Source organism: Theropithecus gelada, chromosome 3 (genome assembly GCF_003255815.1).
Source record: "Theropithecus gelada isolate Dixy chromosome 3, Tgel_1.0, whole genome shotgun sequence".
Lineage (NCBI taxonomy): Eukaryota > Metazoa > Chordata > Mammalia > Primates > Cercopithecidae > Theropithecus > Theropithecus gelada.
Window position 1 is genome coordinate 119060755 of NC_037670.1, and position 17712 is coordinate 119078466.

Genomic DNA, 17712 nt, shown 5'->3' on the forward strand with positions numbered 1-17712 from the left:
CGCATCCTATCACCAACCTCTCAATTAGTCCTTCTGACCCATGGTCAAGCTTTCCTACTTCTCATTACACCCACAAATGCCAGCCTAACTGAGGCCATAGTAGTTCTTCAGTAGCTGCTTCACTGGTCTTTCTGCCTCCACACTTGTGCCACTTCTATCTGTACCCCACTTAGCTGTATACCCCACTTACTAGCCAGAGTCATCTTTTTAAAAACTTCAGTCAGAGCATGTGACTCCCTTACTCAACATTTTTCAATAGGTTCTTAGAACAATTGGTAAAAAAATGGAAAGCTTTCCTATGGCATGTAAGATTATTCTTGACCTGATCTCTAGTATTTTCTCTGACCCTCCTTCACATCACTGTTGCTAGATTCACTTAGTAGCTTTCTCTTTTTCAAAAGCACCAATGAGTTGCTGCCTTATGTATGTTTGCATTCATTGTCCTCTGTACCTGAGGAACTCGTTTTTCAGATGTTTATTTAGCTCCATCTTTTTACATCAATTAATCCTATGGTTACATGTTAATTATTCAGAGAGACCTTTCCTGATCATCCCATTTAAAGTACTTTTTTTTCTTTTCTTTTTTTTTTTTTTTTTGCCCATGGTATTTTCTAATCTCCTTTATTGTTTTGTAGCAGATATTACTTCTTTATTCATTTACTTGATTACTTTGTCTATGTCACTAGAATGTAAGTTTCTAGAGGGCAGTGAATTTCATATTCATCCTGTCATATTATTCTAGCACTTAAAATGATGTTAGTGTGTTAGGCACACAATAGCAGTTGTGTAATAGACAAGTAAATAGAGGGATATTCAGATGGATAGCATTTGAGCCATGCCTTCAGGAGAAAGTTAGATTTTATAAAGTAATGAAGAAATAATAATTAAAATCAGAAAGACCTCACATAGATTGGGTAAAGTTTGTGAAAGTGTCTACATGATTCTATTAATTTTATGTTTACTTTATAGGTGCTAGGAGCTATTTCGTATTGCTCAGAAAAGGTTTTTTTTTTTTTTTTTTTAATAAAAGTAATTGACACCTGTATAAAACATTGATTGGAATATGAGATGCTAGAGGCGGAGAATCAATTGTGGGAGTTAGAGTAGAGACTGTAAAGATATTTACAAATTAATTGACTTGTCTCTAATCCATCATAAATGTGTGCTGGATTTTATTAGGAAGTCAAGTCTTGAATAATGGGCAAAGATTTTTCTTTTCTTCTTTATATTCTTTCTTTATTGCTTTTATTGTTAAAAGCTGCAAAACTGCATGGTTATCGATGACATAAAACCAGCAATACATACAGAAAAATAGTTCAACAACATTAAACAGATCAATCTTGCACTTCAATGATAAGCTATATATTTATTATAAAGAGGTATTCTAGGCATTTTACTATAAAAAAAATTTTTTGACTGCAATCTGGAGGAAAAAAAAAATACTCCACTATTATCTTACATGTCATAAGAAGCTATTTTAACTATTTCAAACACTATTGTATATAACTTTTACACATTTAAAATTTAGGTCATGATAGAATAAAACAAGTTGAATATTCCTTATCTGAAATGCCTAGGATCAGAAGGTTTTTGGATTCCATATTTTATCAGATTTTGGAATATTTGCATATACATAATGAAATATCTTAGAATGGGATCCAAATCTGCACACAAAATTTATTTATATTTCATATACACCTGATACACATAGCCTTCAGGTAATTTTGTATAGTATTTTAAATAATATTGTGCATGAAACAAAGTGTGTGTGCATTGTATCATAAGAAAGTAAAGGTGTTATTTTCTCAGCCACCAATGCGGACAATCTGTGGTTGTATGGCATCACCACCATTCCTGACTCTGAATTTATATGTTACCAATAAGCAATCATCATCTTATTCACACATAAACTGTATGTTGTGTCCCTGCCTTTTGACTGCAACCCATCAAGTAGAATTTTCCACTTGTGGTTCACGTCTGTGCTGAAAATGTTTTGGATTTTGGAGCATTTTGGATTTCAGATTTTTGAATTAAGGATGCAGAACCTTTGTGTATGATAGTGTGTGTGTGTGTGTGTGTATGTGTATGTGTATGTGTATATAATATGCATACATCTATATACATTTAAAAACTTTTAAAGTGGAAAACTTAGAATTCAGAAATGAAACAAACGTTGTTGGAAGTAACAATAAATTCATTTTCAGTGAAACTGATGTAGAGATGTCAGACATTATTTTTATTAATTTGAAAAAAGAGTTCAGATAATGAGCTCGCTATCACTTTTCCAGTTGATTTCACCAATTTATCTTTTACTAAATTGACCAATTCTTTGGTCAAGTCAGTCTAATGGCATTTCTCCTGAGCCCTTGCCCCATATCCCAAAAATTAACCTGCATCCTCCCCTACTTTGTTGACAAAATCCTTTTCTCAGGAAAATTGTATCCGTTATTATAAGATGGTGCATATCTTTCTTTTCCATAACTGGCACCAGTGATCTTTTTGTGCATTAGGAATTTATTAACTGTGAAAATCACAGCTATAATCTGTTGAATTGGTGGAGATAGTTGATTGACTACAGGTTTTAAATGGAATCCACACATTTTGAAGGTTAGATGAGGTTAATTCATAATGGTGTCAGCATGCTTGACTTAATCCTTGCTGGTAAAACACAAGTAAGTTCAAAATAAGTTTCTTGAAAAGAAGCCTAACTAACATATGTGCATTTATGCCATTGCTGATCATTTGTATGCTTAGGTTTAGGATTCACTTGGTCTTTTAAACCTTACTCTAGGTGATGTTCTATAGTGCTAAGTAAGCCAATCTGTAAAATTGAGATATCTGAATATATGATGAGATAGTGCATATTTGGGCTAAGCTGAGCAGCTGTCATTTTTTGTTTGATCAAATTTGAGCTAGAGCTCTTAGATCACACAAGGGACACAGCCTTTGGCTATTCTAGATGGAATGTATTTCAGATGGTGCATTGATTTACGAGAATAAGGTGTCTGAGACACTGTTCTTTTAAGCATCCCAGTAACTATCTCATAGCAAATGTATATTGGGCTAAAATATCCCTCTGTGTAAAAAAGCATAAAAATGATAGATTAATACAGATAAGGCCCCGATATTGAGTATTAGTGCATCTGGCTCATGATCATCATCATAGAATTTTGTCAAGCGTAGATCACTATAACTTACTTTTCTGATATCAAAATTTTATGTTATCTGATCAGCTCTGTGGACCAATTCATGATAGAAATTGCCTTTAAATTAAAGCAAACTGCTCCAGAACTATCTACAAAATTGTTTATATTTTATATTAACAAAAAAGTATTAAAGCACTAAAAGATGCAAAAGATTTATTCAGCTCAAAGAAAAAAATCTCAATATATAGAGTTAGATATTATGAACATTATTTTTTAAAATCAAGTGCAAATAGCTAATATATTGATGAAAGAATAAAAATTACAATACAGGGATAAAATTTTAAAAATCCATCTATTGTGTAATATTTGTCTCAGGTAACAATATTATAACATGAATTTCCTTTCTCTTTAATAATGTATATGATTCTTTCCCTATGGCATCTGTTCTGAATCAGTCTGTTTTCCCATTGCTTTTAAAATCAGGTCAAGGTTAATCTCTTATTCCATGTTTGCTTTCCAGGCATTAGTCATGAAACTGCTGATGAAAAGGTGATTTTTGGCATTGAATTTAACTCAACCTTTCTGGAATGTATACCTAAATCCCAACAAGCAACTATTAAATGGTATATCCAGAGGTCAGGGGATGAGCATCGAGAGGAGGTAAGCTGTTGTCATCAAAGAATACTCACTTTGAGGGAAATAGTGTACGATTGAGAGATGTTCAACTTTTAGTGCTGTATGCTACTTTTATCATTATTTGATTTCAAAAAAAAAAAAAAAAGGTTTTGCTTACTAACACCAAAAGTAACAATAGCTTTTAGATAAGAATAGGCCAACTTCACACAAATGTTTTCATAAAATATATTTAAAAGTAGACTGAATTTTTTAAAGACTTTTACATTTTTTTTCCAAATTGCATATTTCATAGATTGCCTATATTTAGGAACAAATCCCTAATAACAAGAACATCATATTTTTCTTCCCACAGTAGCACAGTGACTACATTTTAGTTCGCATTGTGTTTAATTTAGATCATGAAATGAAGCATGTTGAGGTTGTATTAAAACAGAAATATCTGGTCGGGTGCGGTGGCTCATGCCTATAATCCCAGAACTTTTGGAGGCTGAGGCGGGCGGATCATGAGATTAGGAGATCGAGACCATCCTGGCTAATTCGGTGAAACCCTGTCTCTACTTAGAATACAAAAAAAATTAGCCAGGCGTGGTGGTGGGCGCCTGTAGTCCCAACTACTGGGGAGGCTGAAGCAGGAGAATGGCACGAACCCACGAGGTGGAGCTTGCAGTGAGCCGAGATCGTGCCGCTGTACTCCAGCCTGGGCAACAGAGCAAGACTCCATCTAAAAACAAACAAACAAACAAAACAGAAATATCTATGTTTATCAAATTATATGAGCAAATTAGATAAGTATCCAGACATGTTAAACTAAGGACACTGTAATGAATAATGGAAAAAACACAGGATTCAGAATTACATATCTTGAGTTGAAACATGGTCCTTAAACCTTTGGTAATGTTCCTGAGCCCCCAATTTTCTAAGTGAACAAAATAAATTCAAAAGTTACTATAATATTAAGTGAAAAAATGCATATGAGAATGTAGAATTTCAATAAAGAGGCTCTCACAACCGTAAAATATGCATGTAAAATTACAGATACCCTATTAATGAGGGTATTTTACATGTGCATCAGGAAAGAGTACTAATCATGTGTTTAGAAAATACTAGTTCTACCTTTGGCTTGACTCCTGAGAATTCATGAGCAGATCGTAACTTCTCTAGCACTTAGTTTCTCTCTTATATAAGTAGATCAAATTTCCCTAAAATATCAGCCTTATTGACAAGTCTATAAACATTTAAAATAGTACATGTAATTAAGTCAAACATTAGTACAGAACAGTGGATCTCAACCTCTGGTAATTTTGTTTCCAGAGTACCAACATTGGGTGATGTCTGGAGACATTTTTGAACATCACAGCTGGGTGGGTGGGTGGCCAAGTGGGAGCCCCTGGTGTGTACTGGGTAGAGGTCAGAGATGATACCAAAAATTCTACAATGCACAGTTCCTCACAATAAAAAACTATGTCACTCCAAATGTGAAAGATGCTGAGGTTAAGAAAACTTCAGGTAAAAAAAATCAAATTTTATCGTAAGAAATTGATTTAAAGATATAGTTATACTGTTACATGAAGAGTTTAACATCATTCTCTTCATCTAACAGCTACAAGAATAACTTTTTCTAAGTGTTAACTCTTTACATACTTAATATATAAATAAAAGAATAACTTCATGTTTTGTTAAGTCAAATTTCACCAATAAAACTAGATACATCATCATTCCTGACTTCTATAAGTCCTAAGACTATGGCAGATTCATATTTACACTGCATATTTATTTTAAGGGTTCAATTTTTTACCTTTATATTGAAATATTATTTGATACAGAAATGATTATTTAATTTCAAAATACAAGGCATTTACTAGAAATGTTGAAAGAACGATACTGAAATTTTTTAACTTGCAGATTTTTTTATTATGTTGCAATGTTTTAATCTTAAGTGTCACAAACCAATATTTTGAATTTCATAGCAAATAAAGTTTGATAATTGCTTTTCAGTTAAATATAATTCTTTAATAAATGGATTTTTCTTCATGGGAAATTTAATCTGATTTTTAAAATTATGTGGTCCTCTGCTTGAGTTCATCTCTCAGCTCTAGATACTTACATTTGCCTGTGGTTGTTTGCATTCACATCTTGCATTTTCTTGAAAATTCCGTGCATTACTTTAATTTACCTTTTAAAAGTATATTATATATTCATAATGGTACCATGCTCCATGAATTTCAATGGAGCAGAAATATTTATTGAATTTTACTTAAAAGTATCTTCACTGTAATATTTCAACTGGTATTTTCATTTATCTTTGTAAATAGAGAGTTTCACATTATCCAGGGTATGCAATACTGCTTCCTGAGCTGAGGAAAAGGGCAATATCCAGATTATACTTGAAGCATTTTTCCCAGCAGGATGCCTTCTGCTTCTTACCCATAAGGTCACAGTTTGGAATCTTTCCTCCACTCAAAAACAGCCTGCAGGAGGGACCATGATCTCCTGTGGCACAGAGGCTGTCACCAGGTTATTCTCTGCCAGGAGGAGAACATTTCCTTACTGAGCTGTTTCACAGTTGGGTGCTGTACGGGAGGTCATGAGTCAGTTATCTGCTGACTTTCTTATAAAACTGTTCTTAAAATTGATGATGTTTATGCTGTAACTAGCGAGTCAATTGGCAGTCCCCAAGCTTCTGTTGAACTTTTGGGATCTGAATAAGTAAACGAGGCCGTACTATATTTTCTCTGTTTATGTTAATAATATTTTAAAAACATCTTCAAATATTTGCATTATTCCACTTGTCAATCTTATTTTATTTTTATTCTAAAAGCAATATAAATGATTTTAAAATTATTGTAACACATAAAATAAGTATGAGGCCACTAAGTGTATATAAGCATAAATAATATTTTGATGTCTATTCCAGCTTTTTTTCCCACTCACCATTGCACTGTGAGCATTTTCCATTATCATTTAATGTCAATACCATGCTTTTTCTGTCTCCCACACATCCCACCCTGATGCCGTAGTTATCCATAGGTATTCCAGGTGTTCTCTCACTAGATCATGTTCCTGCTTGAAATAATAATAATGAACTTTGTTATATCTGAGTCTTTCTCTGCTTTTCTAACTATTTTCTTAGGAAAAAATCTTAGAAGTAAAATAAGTTAAAGACATTTGTTATCTTTGTGGATTTTGATAAACAACACCATATTGCTAATTTCACATAAAAATCACTGTATTAGTGTCTGTTATAAAGCCCTGAGGCAAAATTATGGTTCACAATTTAAGAAAATCTTTACCAGTTTAATATGAAAACTGTATTGCCTTAATAGCTACTTCTTTGCATATTAGTGGATGCGAACTGACCTTCTTATGTGTCTTGGTTCTTGGCTTCAGTTGTATTTGGCGAATTGTCTTGCCTGTCATTGCTTACTTTATATGGGCATATTTTTTAATAATAATTGTAATAAGTCCTTTGTATATTACATATATTAATAATTTAATGTTATACATTTATACATTTATTTTATTTTACATTTCTTTTGTTTCTGACAATTTCTGACTTTCCTACACATTTCGTTTTATACAGGCAAATCTGTTGATTTATGGCTCTGTGACATTTCACCTGTTATGCTTAAAGACTCCTTCCCCCTGGCCGGGCGCGGTGGCTCAAGCCTGTAATCCCAGTGCTTTGGGAGGCCGAGACGGGCGGATCACGAGGTCAGGAGATCGAGACCATCCTGGCTAACACGGTGAAACCCCGTCTCTACTAAAAAATACAAAAAACTAGTCTCTACTAAAAAATACAAAAAACTAGCCGGGCGAGGCGGCGGGCGCCTGTAGTCCCAGCTACTCGGGAGGCTGAGGCAGGAGAATGGCGTAAAACCCGGGAGGTGGAGCTTGCAGTGAGCTGAGATCCGGCCACTGCACTCCAGCCCGGGCAACAGAGCGAGACTCCGTCTCAAAAAAAAAAAAAAAAGACTCCTTCCCCAATCAGACAGCAATTATATATTTTTTCTAGTTATTTTATGAGTTTTTACATTTATATTTTACATATTATATTTACATGTACCCAAAGATTGTAAATTAATCTAGTAGTTATTTATGTATGTATATATTTGATTTTTCTTTTTAATAATGAGCTCATTGCTCTAGCATCGGTTTAGCAAGTTTTCCTTTTTCTAATGTTTGCTTAAAAATATGAATTATTGCGCCTGTAGTCCCAGCTACTCGGGAGGCTGAGGCAGGAGAATGGCGTAAACCTGGGAGGCGGAGCTTGCAGTGAGCTGAGATCCGGCCACTGCACTCCAGCCTGGGCGGCAGAGCTCAAAAAAAAAAAAAAAAAAAATGAATTATTGGTTTCGTGGTATATTAATAGAAGGATCATATACAGTGTCATGTAAGTAAACTCTGATAAATTTAAAAACATGTATACAAATGATTCTATTCCAGTTCCTTTTCCTTTCTCCCAAATTAAATAAGAAAAGTTTTCAGTGTATTTTTTAAATACAGAAAAATTTTTGCCACAGTTTTGCAGACATTTATTCTCTCACACAAGCAGCTTTCTTTATTTTTTAATCCTAATTTCCCACTAGTAATATTTTCTGTTAGAGAATGGGGAAAGTTTTGAAGCCCTGACCTCTTCCAAGGCATGTGCAGTGCTTTTACTATGGAAGAACTGACAGGTGAATTATCTGTAAAAGAACTACCATTAGACTGCTATTATAAGAGATAAAGTCCCTGACCTTTACCTGCTGCTTAATACTTAAATGTCCTTTGTCCCTTCCATGTTACTCTTCTCATGTTAAATGAATTGCCCTTCACTGGAGATCTACATTTAATAATGCCAGATATATTATCCTTGTTCACATTAGGCAAATGGATAGTCGACCCCAGCTCAAACGTGGTTTTAATTTGTAAAGTTGAGCAGTTTTTACTTATCACTTCTAGAGTGGAGAAAATTCCAAGAGTTTAAATCAATGACCAGAGATTACATTATCTCTTTGTTGAGGAGCTGAATTTTCTAAATTGACTGTGCTGACATTTCACTGTTGAGATACAGTCTGCATAATGCATCCTATTTCAGCAAAGAACGAAAGCATTACAGAGAAAGAGAATGTAAAGGCAAATGTTAATCAACTACTTAGTTTCTGGGTCACAGATTTTTATCTCTAGATTGTAAACATTCTCTGTAAATATATCTATTCAAAATGTCTTTTATTAGAGCTGCCAGTTTACTAAAAACATATTATTGAAATTTTAGCAAGAAAAAAATTGTTAAATGATCTAATTGACATTAGTTAGATGTAGAAAGCTGAAAATTTATTAAATCAAGTATGATATCTGTAGGTCAAAAACCAGAGAACAAATCCAGCACTCCACAGAAGAAAAGAAAGTTGAAAGATCATGACCGCATAATGGAATGCCAGGTGTTTATGGAATCCTGAGTCCTGTGGGGACAGAATTAGAGGGAAAAAGATGGAAGGGGACCAGACCTCAAAGTACAACAACATAAACAGGATACAAAAGATAATAGCAAAAGCAATGATGAAGTGTTGCACAATATGTGTGAGATCAAGTCATAATTTCTTCCTGTCAGAAGATTAAAGAGAACAATCAAAAGTCCTGGTCAGAGCTGTGACAATCTCTAAAAGCCACATTAAATGTAATTTAAACATTAGCAAGAGTACCAGTTATGTAAAGGAAATCTAGAGATGAACTAGAACTGGAGATATCCACTTTGATTGTCATGCTAATAACCTCAGGCCATTTTCTATTAAAAGAATTACAGTAATAAAGGCTTCAAAATATTACCTCTCAAGCAGCATGGCAGTAGTATGTAATGTTGCTAATAATACTTCACATTTTAACCTTCAAAGAGCTTTGCTTTTAATCCCCCAAATACACCATATGCTGCACCACAACTTGATAGATGGGAGACCAATGGGGGAAGATAAATGAGTCATCATAGGAAACAGAGTAGAGACCAGAAGGTTCGGCTATGAAGCTAGTATTTTGAGACCTAAAATGTATTAAATTGCAAAAAAAAAAAAATACAGTGAAATTATCTAAGGGGAAAAAAATAATTATACATAGTGTATTAAATTTGACATTGTCATTTCTGTTTAAGACTGGCCATTTAGAACTCTCCTAATTCAAATCACATTTATTTTAGGCATGAGACTCCTATGGTTTCTGAGAATGTAAATTAATTCAAAGTTAGTTTGTATTACAATAGCATTTCTAAATGTCTGGGCTTTTAGAATAAATCCATAAGAAAAAGAATACCACATCCAGCTTACCAAATGGGCAACATAAGAGAAACAAACACACAAAGCTCTGATGGTGTGGATTCAGTGCAGAGCGAAGGCAGGCCTGGAGACCATTCAGCCTCATTAACCAGGGATCTGAGCTGTGACCTGCCTTTGGCCTCAAATGGTTCCCCGCCAGCTGCACTTCTCTGGCACAGAGGGTGGCTTGCCATATACTTGTTAGTTAACTGGGCTGGTAGCCAGAGATGTTTCTTTTCCTTTTCTCATATTTCTAGAATTGGGGAGATTTTTTCCTACATATTTTTCACATAAAGATGCAGAGTACAATCCACCCACTGTGAATAAATTTAATTTAACCATCTTTATGCCTCCTTGATTTCCATCATCTAAAAGTCTACAATACAGGGGCAGATGTGTAAACTGGGAAATCTTCCAGACTTCTTTGTTGCTGCTGTTGTTGTTTTTGTTATTCCACTTAATGCTGAGCCACTCAACAATACTCCACATTAAGCAGGGCTCTTTTGTGGGTAAACATGCCTCTAGTTTGACTGAAGATAGGTTCATTATTCACACCATATCATGGGCCAGGCAAGCTTAATGTTAGAATTGTCTTTTAGTAATATTGCTTCAAAGGCTGGAGAGCATCACATTTCAGTGGAAGTTCTTTGTGTTCATTGTGCTTTCTCACACTTGAAATCACATTACCATGTCATAGTATACGAAGGCATGGCAAATATTTCCACAAATGACAGTTGAAAGTATCACGTATACATACAGTATGAAAATTCAATCCACAGTAAAGAGGGAAATTCAGCTTTCAATGTTGCTAACCTTCTGACTAGAGTCCTACTCAATTACAGCTCTAACCACCAAAAGACTATACCCATACCTTTGGGTTTGACTTTAAAGACGTCATCATTTACAGCTTTCATATGCTACTCACATAGCTTATTTGGTGATATCTGGAAAATAGTAAATTCCACTTGGAATTATTGTTCTATTCTACGTTATAGGTAGTAGCATGTACTGAAGCTCCTTCTCTATACAATGATTATAAATGTTGTATTCTTGCTCCACATTTCGGGTGCTAATTTATGATCTTGGTATAGTAATTTGTATATGAAATCTCTGTAAAGAAGGTCACTTGATGGTTTCCAGTTTTTCATTCCTATCTGTAAATTGGGAGAAAAAAAATAACTGTATTCCAAAAGCTGTTAGACTTACTAAGATACAAATGTGAAAAATTAAGGATAGAGTTTGGGGGCGATTACTTTAGTTGAATTTTTTTACCCTTTTAAACTATGGCTGACAATATTATGCTTGATGACAGAGACAAAGAGACAGTGAATATGTCTTTTAGGTTCATCTAAGTAAAACTATGTAGCCTGTTTTCATTTGTTCTTAGGTCTCTCTGTTTTTAATTTATTACCTATATTTTTCCAATTCTGCAGTTGAAGCCTGATGAAAGAATCATCAAAACGGAATATGGGCTACTGATTCGAAGTTTGCAGAAGAAGGATTCTGGGATGTATTACTGCAAAGCACAGGAGCACACTTTCATCCACACCATAGTGAAGCTGACTTTGAATGTCATTGAGAATGAACAGATGGAAAATACCCAGAGGGCAGAGCATGAGGAGGGGCAGGTCAAGGATCTATTGGCTGAGTCACGGTTGAGATACAAAGACTACATCCAAATCCTTAGCAGCCCAAACTTCAGCCTTGACCAGTACTGCGAACAGATGTGGCACAGGGAGAAGCGGAGACAGCGAAACAAGGGGGGCCCAAAGTGGAAGCACATGCAGGAAATGAAGAAGAAAAGAAATAGAAGACATCACAGAGACCTGGATGAGCTCCCTAGAGCTGTGGCCACGTAGTTTTCTACTTAATTTAAAGAAAAGAATTATTTACCTACAAAAACACTGCCTTCTGTTTTGTATATCCCTTATAATAATTCATAAATGCTTCCCATGGAGTTTTGCTAAGGCACAAGACAATAATCTGATTAAGACAATATGTGGTGAATATAAGAAAGGGCAAAAAAATCATTTGAACCAGTTTTCCAAGAACAAATCTTGCACCAGCAAAGTATAAGAATTATCCTAAAAATAGGGGCTTTACATTTGTAAATGTTCCATGTTTTGACTTTTGAAATTAATTGTCATGTAAATAATTGAGCTAAGTAAGCACCAAAGTTGATAGTATATAAGGTGCTTTATTCCCTCAAATGTCCGTTAAGCATGGAATTTACCATGCAGTTGTGCTACGTTCTTATGAACAGATATATCATTCCTATTGAGAACCAGCTACCTTGTGGTAGAGAATTAGAGGTCAGACACAAATTAAGACTACTTCCATTATCAACAGGAACTTTCCCAGGGAGCCATTCGCTCCTGGAGAATGGTATAGGAATTTGGAGAGGTGCATTATTTCTTTGTGGCCACAGGGGTTAAATTTAGTGTACTACAACATTGATTTACTGAAGGGCATTAATGTTTCCCCCAGGATTTCTATTGACTAGTCAGGAGTAACAGGTTCACAGAGACAAGTTGGTGCTTAGTTATGTGTTTTTAGAATATATGCTAAGCTCTACAGGGACAGAATGCCTAATAAATATTTTAATAAGATATGGGAAAATATTTTAATAAAACAAGGAAAACATAATGATGTATAATGCATCCTGATGGAAAGGCATGCAGATGGGATTTGTTAGAAGACAGAAGGAAAGACAGCCATAAATTCTGTCTTTGGGGAAAACTCATATCCCCACGAAAAGGAAGAACAATCACAAATAAAGTGAGAGTAATGTAATGGAGCTCTTTTCACTAGAGTATAAGTAGCTGCCAATTTGTAATTCATCTGTTAAAAAAAATCTAGATTATAACAAACTGCTAGCAAAAGTCTGAGGAAAAAATAAATTTTTCTGAAGAATCATAGGAAGGGTAGACATATTTTATTTATAACCAATGATATTTCAATATATATTTTCTCTCAAAAATATTTATCATTCTCTGTATATTATTTCTTTTTACTGCCTTTTTTCTTTCCTGTATATTGGATTTTGTGATTATGTTTCAGTGAATAGGAGAAAACAATATATAACACAAAGAGAATTAAGAAAATGACATTGCTGGGGAGTGGGGATATATATTTGTTGAATAGCAGAACAAGTGTAAAATTTTGACAACGGAAAGGGTTAAATTAACTCTTTGACATCATTTCTTCACACAACCTTTTCGCATTGCTGAGTTAATCTGTTGTAATGGTAGTATTATTGTTTTAGTAATTTAACAATAAATAAGCCTGCCACGTGTAAAAAGAACCAAACTCACAATATTAACATAAACATCTTTCATATTTTGTTAGTACTTTCAAATGTTTTCAATTTGACTTTCCCTCTGACTATGTATGGTGTGTTTCCTGTCTGTTTAAGCAGAACTCACCTTTCCTTCTTGTAACACAGAACCCTTACCCTTCTTCGGTTTTGCCTTTTCATGCCCTTTAGAGTGTGAAATGAAAAATTAGTCACTTCCTCACATGGAAGGCAGCTTTTCAGAAAACTAAATAACAGACATTGCTCGTTTCTCATGCATTCTACGTATCTTGAAAGAAAAGTCTGTGAGAAAGCCATGTGATTAGAGGGCAACTTAATGCAAAATCTGTGGCTTTATGTTGAGAGCATTATCTCTCTGTTATATTTATTTTATTTGCATTGGTTACCTATCTCAAAGTAGTCAAACTGGTCAAACTGATATATGAGATTGAGTATTCCCTTTTGATATTCTACTGATGAATATTTGTAGGTGTTTCACTGTAAGGAAAAGCTAAGGAATAATGTTAATAAAAGTGAACCAGAACAAATCACTCATTTAAAAAGTAATTCAGAAGAACTGTGTGGCATGACCAGACTTCTAATTGAATAGCATAACAACAGTGTTTGTAATTATAGATTTGCTTGGACAAAATGTTCCAGGAACTCATAGTGAGCTCAAAGCAATTAAGTGGGAACATTTTTAATTTAAAAAAAATTCAAAATATTTGTGGGTCCGAGAGTAAATATGAATGACTTCGGAAAAATTACATGAAGCTCAAATGTTAGGATTGACTTATGAAAATAAATTTTATTTCTATCCAAATTTGAATGTCCAAACCATTTTTTAATTACTTCTTTCTAATCCTAGTTATTCAAACAAAATTTGGGAAACTTATTTTATGACCACCTCTAATATTCTGGCTGCTTTGGATATAATACTCTTAATTTATGATAATTAGTTTAAATATATTAAAAATATTATAGGTAAAATAAAATTTCACACAAAAAACAACATAGAGGACAAATATTTATATGTATTTTTAAAGATAAAGAATATCTCAACTGTGTTTTTTTCTTAGCTTTTTAGTTGTGTAGAACATTTAGAGAGAATATGAATATATTAAATCCACAAACACACTATATACTTCCTTACCACTGACTATGTCATCAAATTTGCCTTAAAATAATGAAAAAGAAAAGTATAATTAATGGTTTCAAATATTCTAAGAAATTGATTCTCTATGGAGGGGATCTTAAAATGCCTGTTTATTCATGTTTTTGGATTTTTCTTGTCTCTAATACTTTTGTCTTTGACTGCCTTGTGTGTTCTTTTCTGAATTTTCTGAATTTCATTTCAGCAATCTATGCTGCTAAATAGAATCCTGCATGTCTGCATTCATTTACATTCAATTTATTGTAAATTTGAAGATTTTATTTAGAAATGAATAGTCTAATTAATTTATGTAGAGTCCTTTTTTCCAAAGAGCTCAAAACACTACATCCAAATTATTGAATAAACACTTTCGGAAACCAACCAAATTACTCAAGAAATGGAAAAGTAGTCATAGAGAAACTTAGTAATTTGCAAAAGGCACAACAGTAGTTGAAGAATTAAAATTCATAAAGTCTCATCATTCTGTTGGCTAAAATAATGCTCTTTACAATATGCTGGCTACAAAATGGTCTTACTCTTGAATTTTGCTTTTGGTTCATATTTTGGTTCTTCATATTCTAGTATGTTTTGTTCCTACTGAATTGTACAGACTCAGCTAAACAGTAAGTTATCAGTAGTCACTTTTTACTTTTCATTATCAAAATTAAATTTCCAAGAACAACTTGATATCATTCAACTGTCCACAAAATAATAAAAAGGGCATTCATTAAATACTGATTTTCTTAAACTTAAATGTTATATTTCATATTTATTTATATAATGCAAGTGGAAATCAAAACTGAAATAGCCTCCCTTTGGAATGTCACATTTTTCTTCAAAAACATGTTGGAATTGGTTAGCCTTATTGGGAATGGATAATTTAGAAACAAACCAAAAAAAAGAAAAAAAAAGATATTTGAAGTGTTTTTATAGGAGATGTATTTTTATCATCGTAAATGATCACAATTTTAAATAATTCATCTTACAAGTGAGGTAAAGCAAATAAAAGCTAAGATTCCCAGATTCCATACCTTAGGAGTGCAAAGACAGGATCGTACACATGACTTATACCTCTCATTTAAATATTTTGTAGTATAAAGTATTTATGGGAAGTGTTTGAGATAGACGGTTTTTGGTAAAGGGCAAAGTCTGTCAGATGCCATAGTTAATCATGTAATTTAATTCTAGTATTGTGAGTGGTTAGCAATCAATTTTGAATTTATAATTTTGCTATTTTAAAAGAAATGTAGTCTTGTAGATGAAATAATTAAAAATTGTTAAATGTATATTTTGGTTGTATTATAATAAAACACAAACGTTAGTATTCTATGATTATGAAAACTACTGGTTTGTGTGCAAATTTTGTTTTTAAACCCCAAATATGGTAAATTTTATATATAAAATGGGACTAAAGAAAATATAAGATGCAGTATTTTCAGAAATGTTCAGTAGATGTATTTTACACTGTAAGTACGCAGTAATTTCATTTATGAAAGAAAAGAATGTGTCCCACCCAATTTGACACAATTATATTGCTAAGCTTTATTGTGATTTAATTTAGGTTTTAGTGGATTGAGATAAATGTTATTACCACAAATAACTACTTATTTTAAATTTCCCAATTGCCATCTGATCATTTAAAAATACTTATCTATATGTTTAGCTGTATTGGAGTATAATTTATTAAAGAGTAAGGTGTGGATTGTCTTTAATTTTGCTTTATAAAAACATTTTTAAAATTTATTTTACAGACACATATTTCTTGCCAATTTGGGACACACATGAAGAACATTTAATATTTGCAAATAAATAATATAATGTTCTACAAATATGGTACTCAAATAATATAGAGAGATACTGTGTTGAGAGATGTCAAGTTTTCTGACTTTACTGATAAGCTTGTAACGTAAGATTACACTAATAGTCTTTAAAAGAACAAATAATTTTCACACAAAACACTTAAAAATTATTACTTCATTTGGGCTACTAAAAAAATATAATAAACTGGGTGGCTCATAAACCACAGAAATGTATTTCTCACAGTTCTGAAGCCAGAGAAGTTCAAGATCAAGGTAGTGGCAGATTCTGTGTCTTGTTAGGGCCACTTTCTGATTCATAGACAATGCCTTCTTATTTGTCCTCACCTAGTGGAAGGGGTGAATGAGCTCTCCTTGGCCTATTTTACACAGGCAATAATCCCACTCATCAGGGTTCCACTCTCATGACCTAATCACCTTCCAAAGGCCTCATTTTCTGACACCATCACCTTGGGCGGGGGGGTTAGGATTTTCATGTATAAATTGAGGAAAGCGGGAACACAAAAATTCAGACCATAGCAGAGCTGTTAGGTACTAGATCACGTCCAAGCTTTTACTGTAGATGAAATACAAGATTAATAATTGAGAAAATTTCAGGTATATTTGTTGGAATACATAAAGACACTTAAGTAATTCCCAAGACAGAAGAAACAAGAATGTAACAGTTTAGTTGAGAATGGAAAGCATGTAAGACCACACAACTTGCTGTCTTTATTAACATGGCTTTACTAGTCAAAAAAACTCTTGCCCAAAGAAGATGAAGTTGAAAATACCTTTACTGTTTGTTTCAAAAGCTCATATACTTTTACGTTACATATATGTTGGCATAAACACTCACCTTGGAGAGTGATTTGGCAATATTCAATGAAGTTGGATTTTAGTGGATTGAGATTAATGTTATTACCACAAGTAACTACTTCTTTTAAAGTTTCCGGCCCGGCGCGGCGGCTCATGCCTGTAATTGCAGCGCTTTGAAAGCCCAGGCGGGTGGATCACGATGTGAGGAGATTGAGACCATCCTGGCAAACACGGTGAAACCCTGTCTCTACTAAAAATACAAAAAAATTGGCCCGGCGTGGTGGCGGGCGCCTGGAGTCGCAGCAACTCGGGAGGCTGAGGCAGGAGAATGGCGTGAACCAGGGGGGCGGAGCTTCCAGTGAGCCGAGATCCGGCCACTGCACTCCAGCCTGGGAGACACAGTGAGACTCCATCTCAAAAAAAAAAAAAAAAAAGTTTCCGATTGCCGTCTGATTATTTAAAAATACTCATCTATATGTTTAACTGTATTGGAGTATAATTATCTCAAGAACAAGCTCTTAACAATTAATATATACCCTTGAGAAACTTCTCCACATGTGTAGTAGTAGACATTTTCGAAACTCTA

At 33.8% G+C, this 17712-nt stretch overlaps 1 protein-coding gene across 1 annotated transcript in view; it reads left to right on the forward strand.

Annotated features, from left to right (window-relative positions):
* Positions 1-16213, forward strand: part of SEMA3D (semaphorin 3D) — a 161779-nt gene extending 145566 nt beyond the window's left edge. Inside the window, exons 17-18 of the mRNA XM_025380899.1 lie at positions 3667-3806; positions 11497-16213. Coding sequence (XP_025236684.1) covers positions 3667-3806; positions 11497-11922 — 566 coding nt within the window. The 3' untranslated portion in view covers positions 11923-16213. The remainder of the gene's footprint in view (positions 1-3666; positions 3807-11496) is intronic.
* The last annotated feature ends 1499 nt before the right edge of the window (positions 16214-17712 follow it).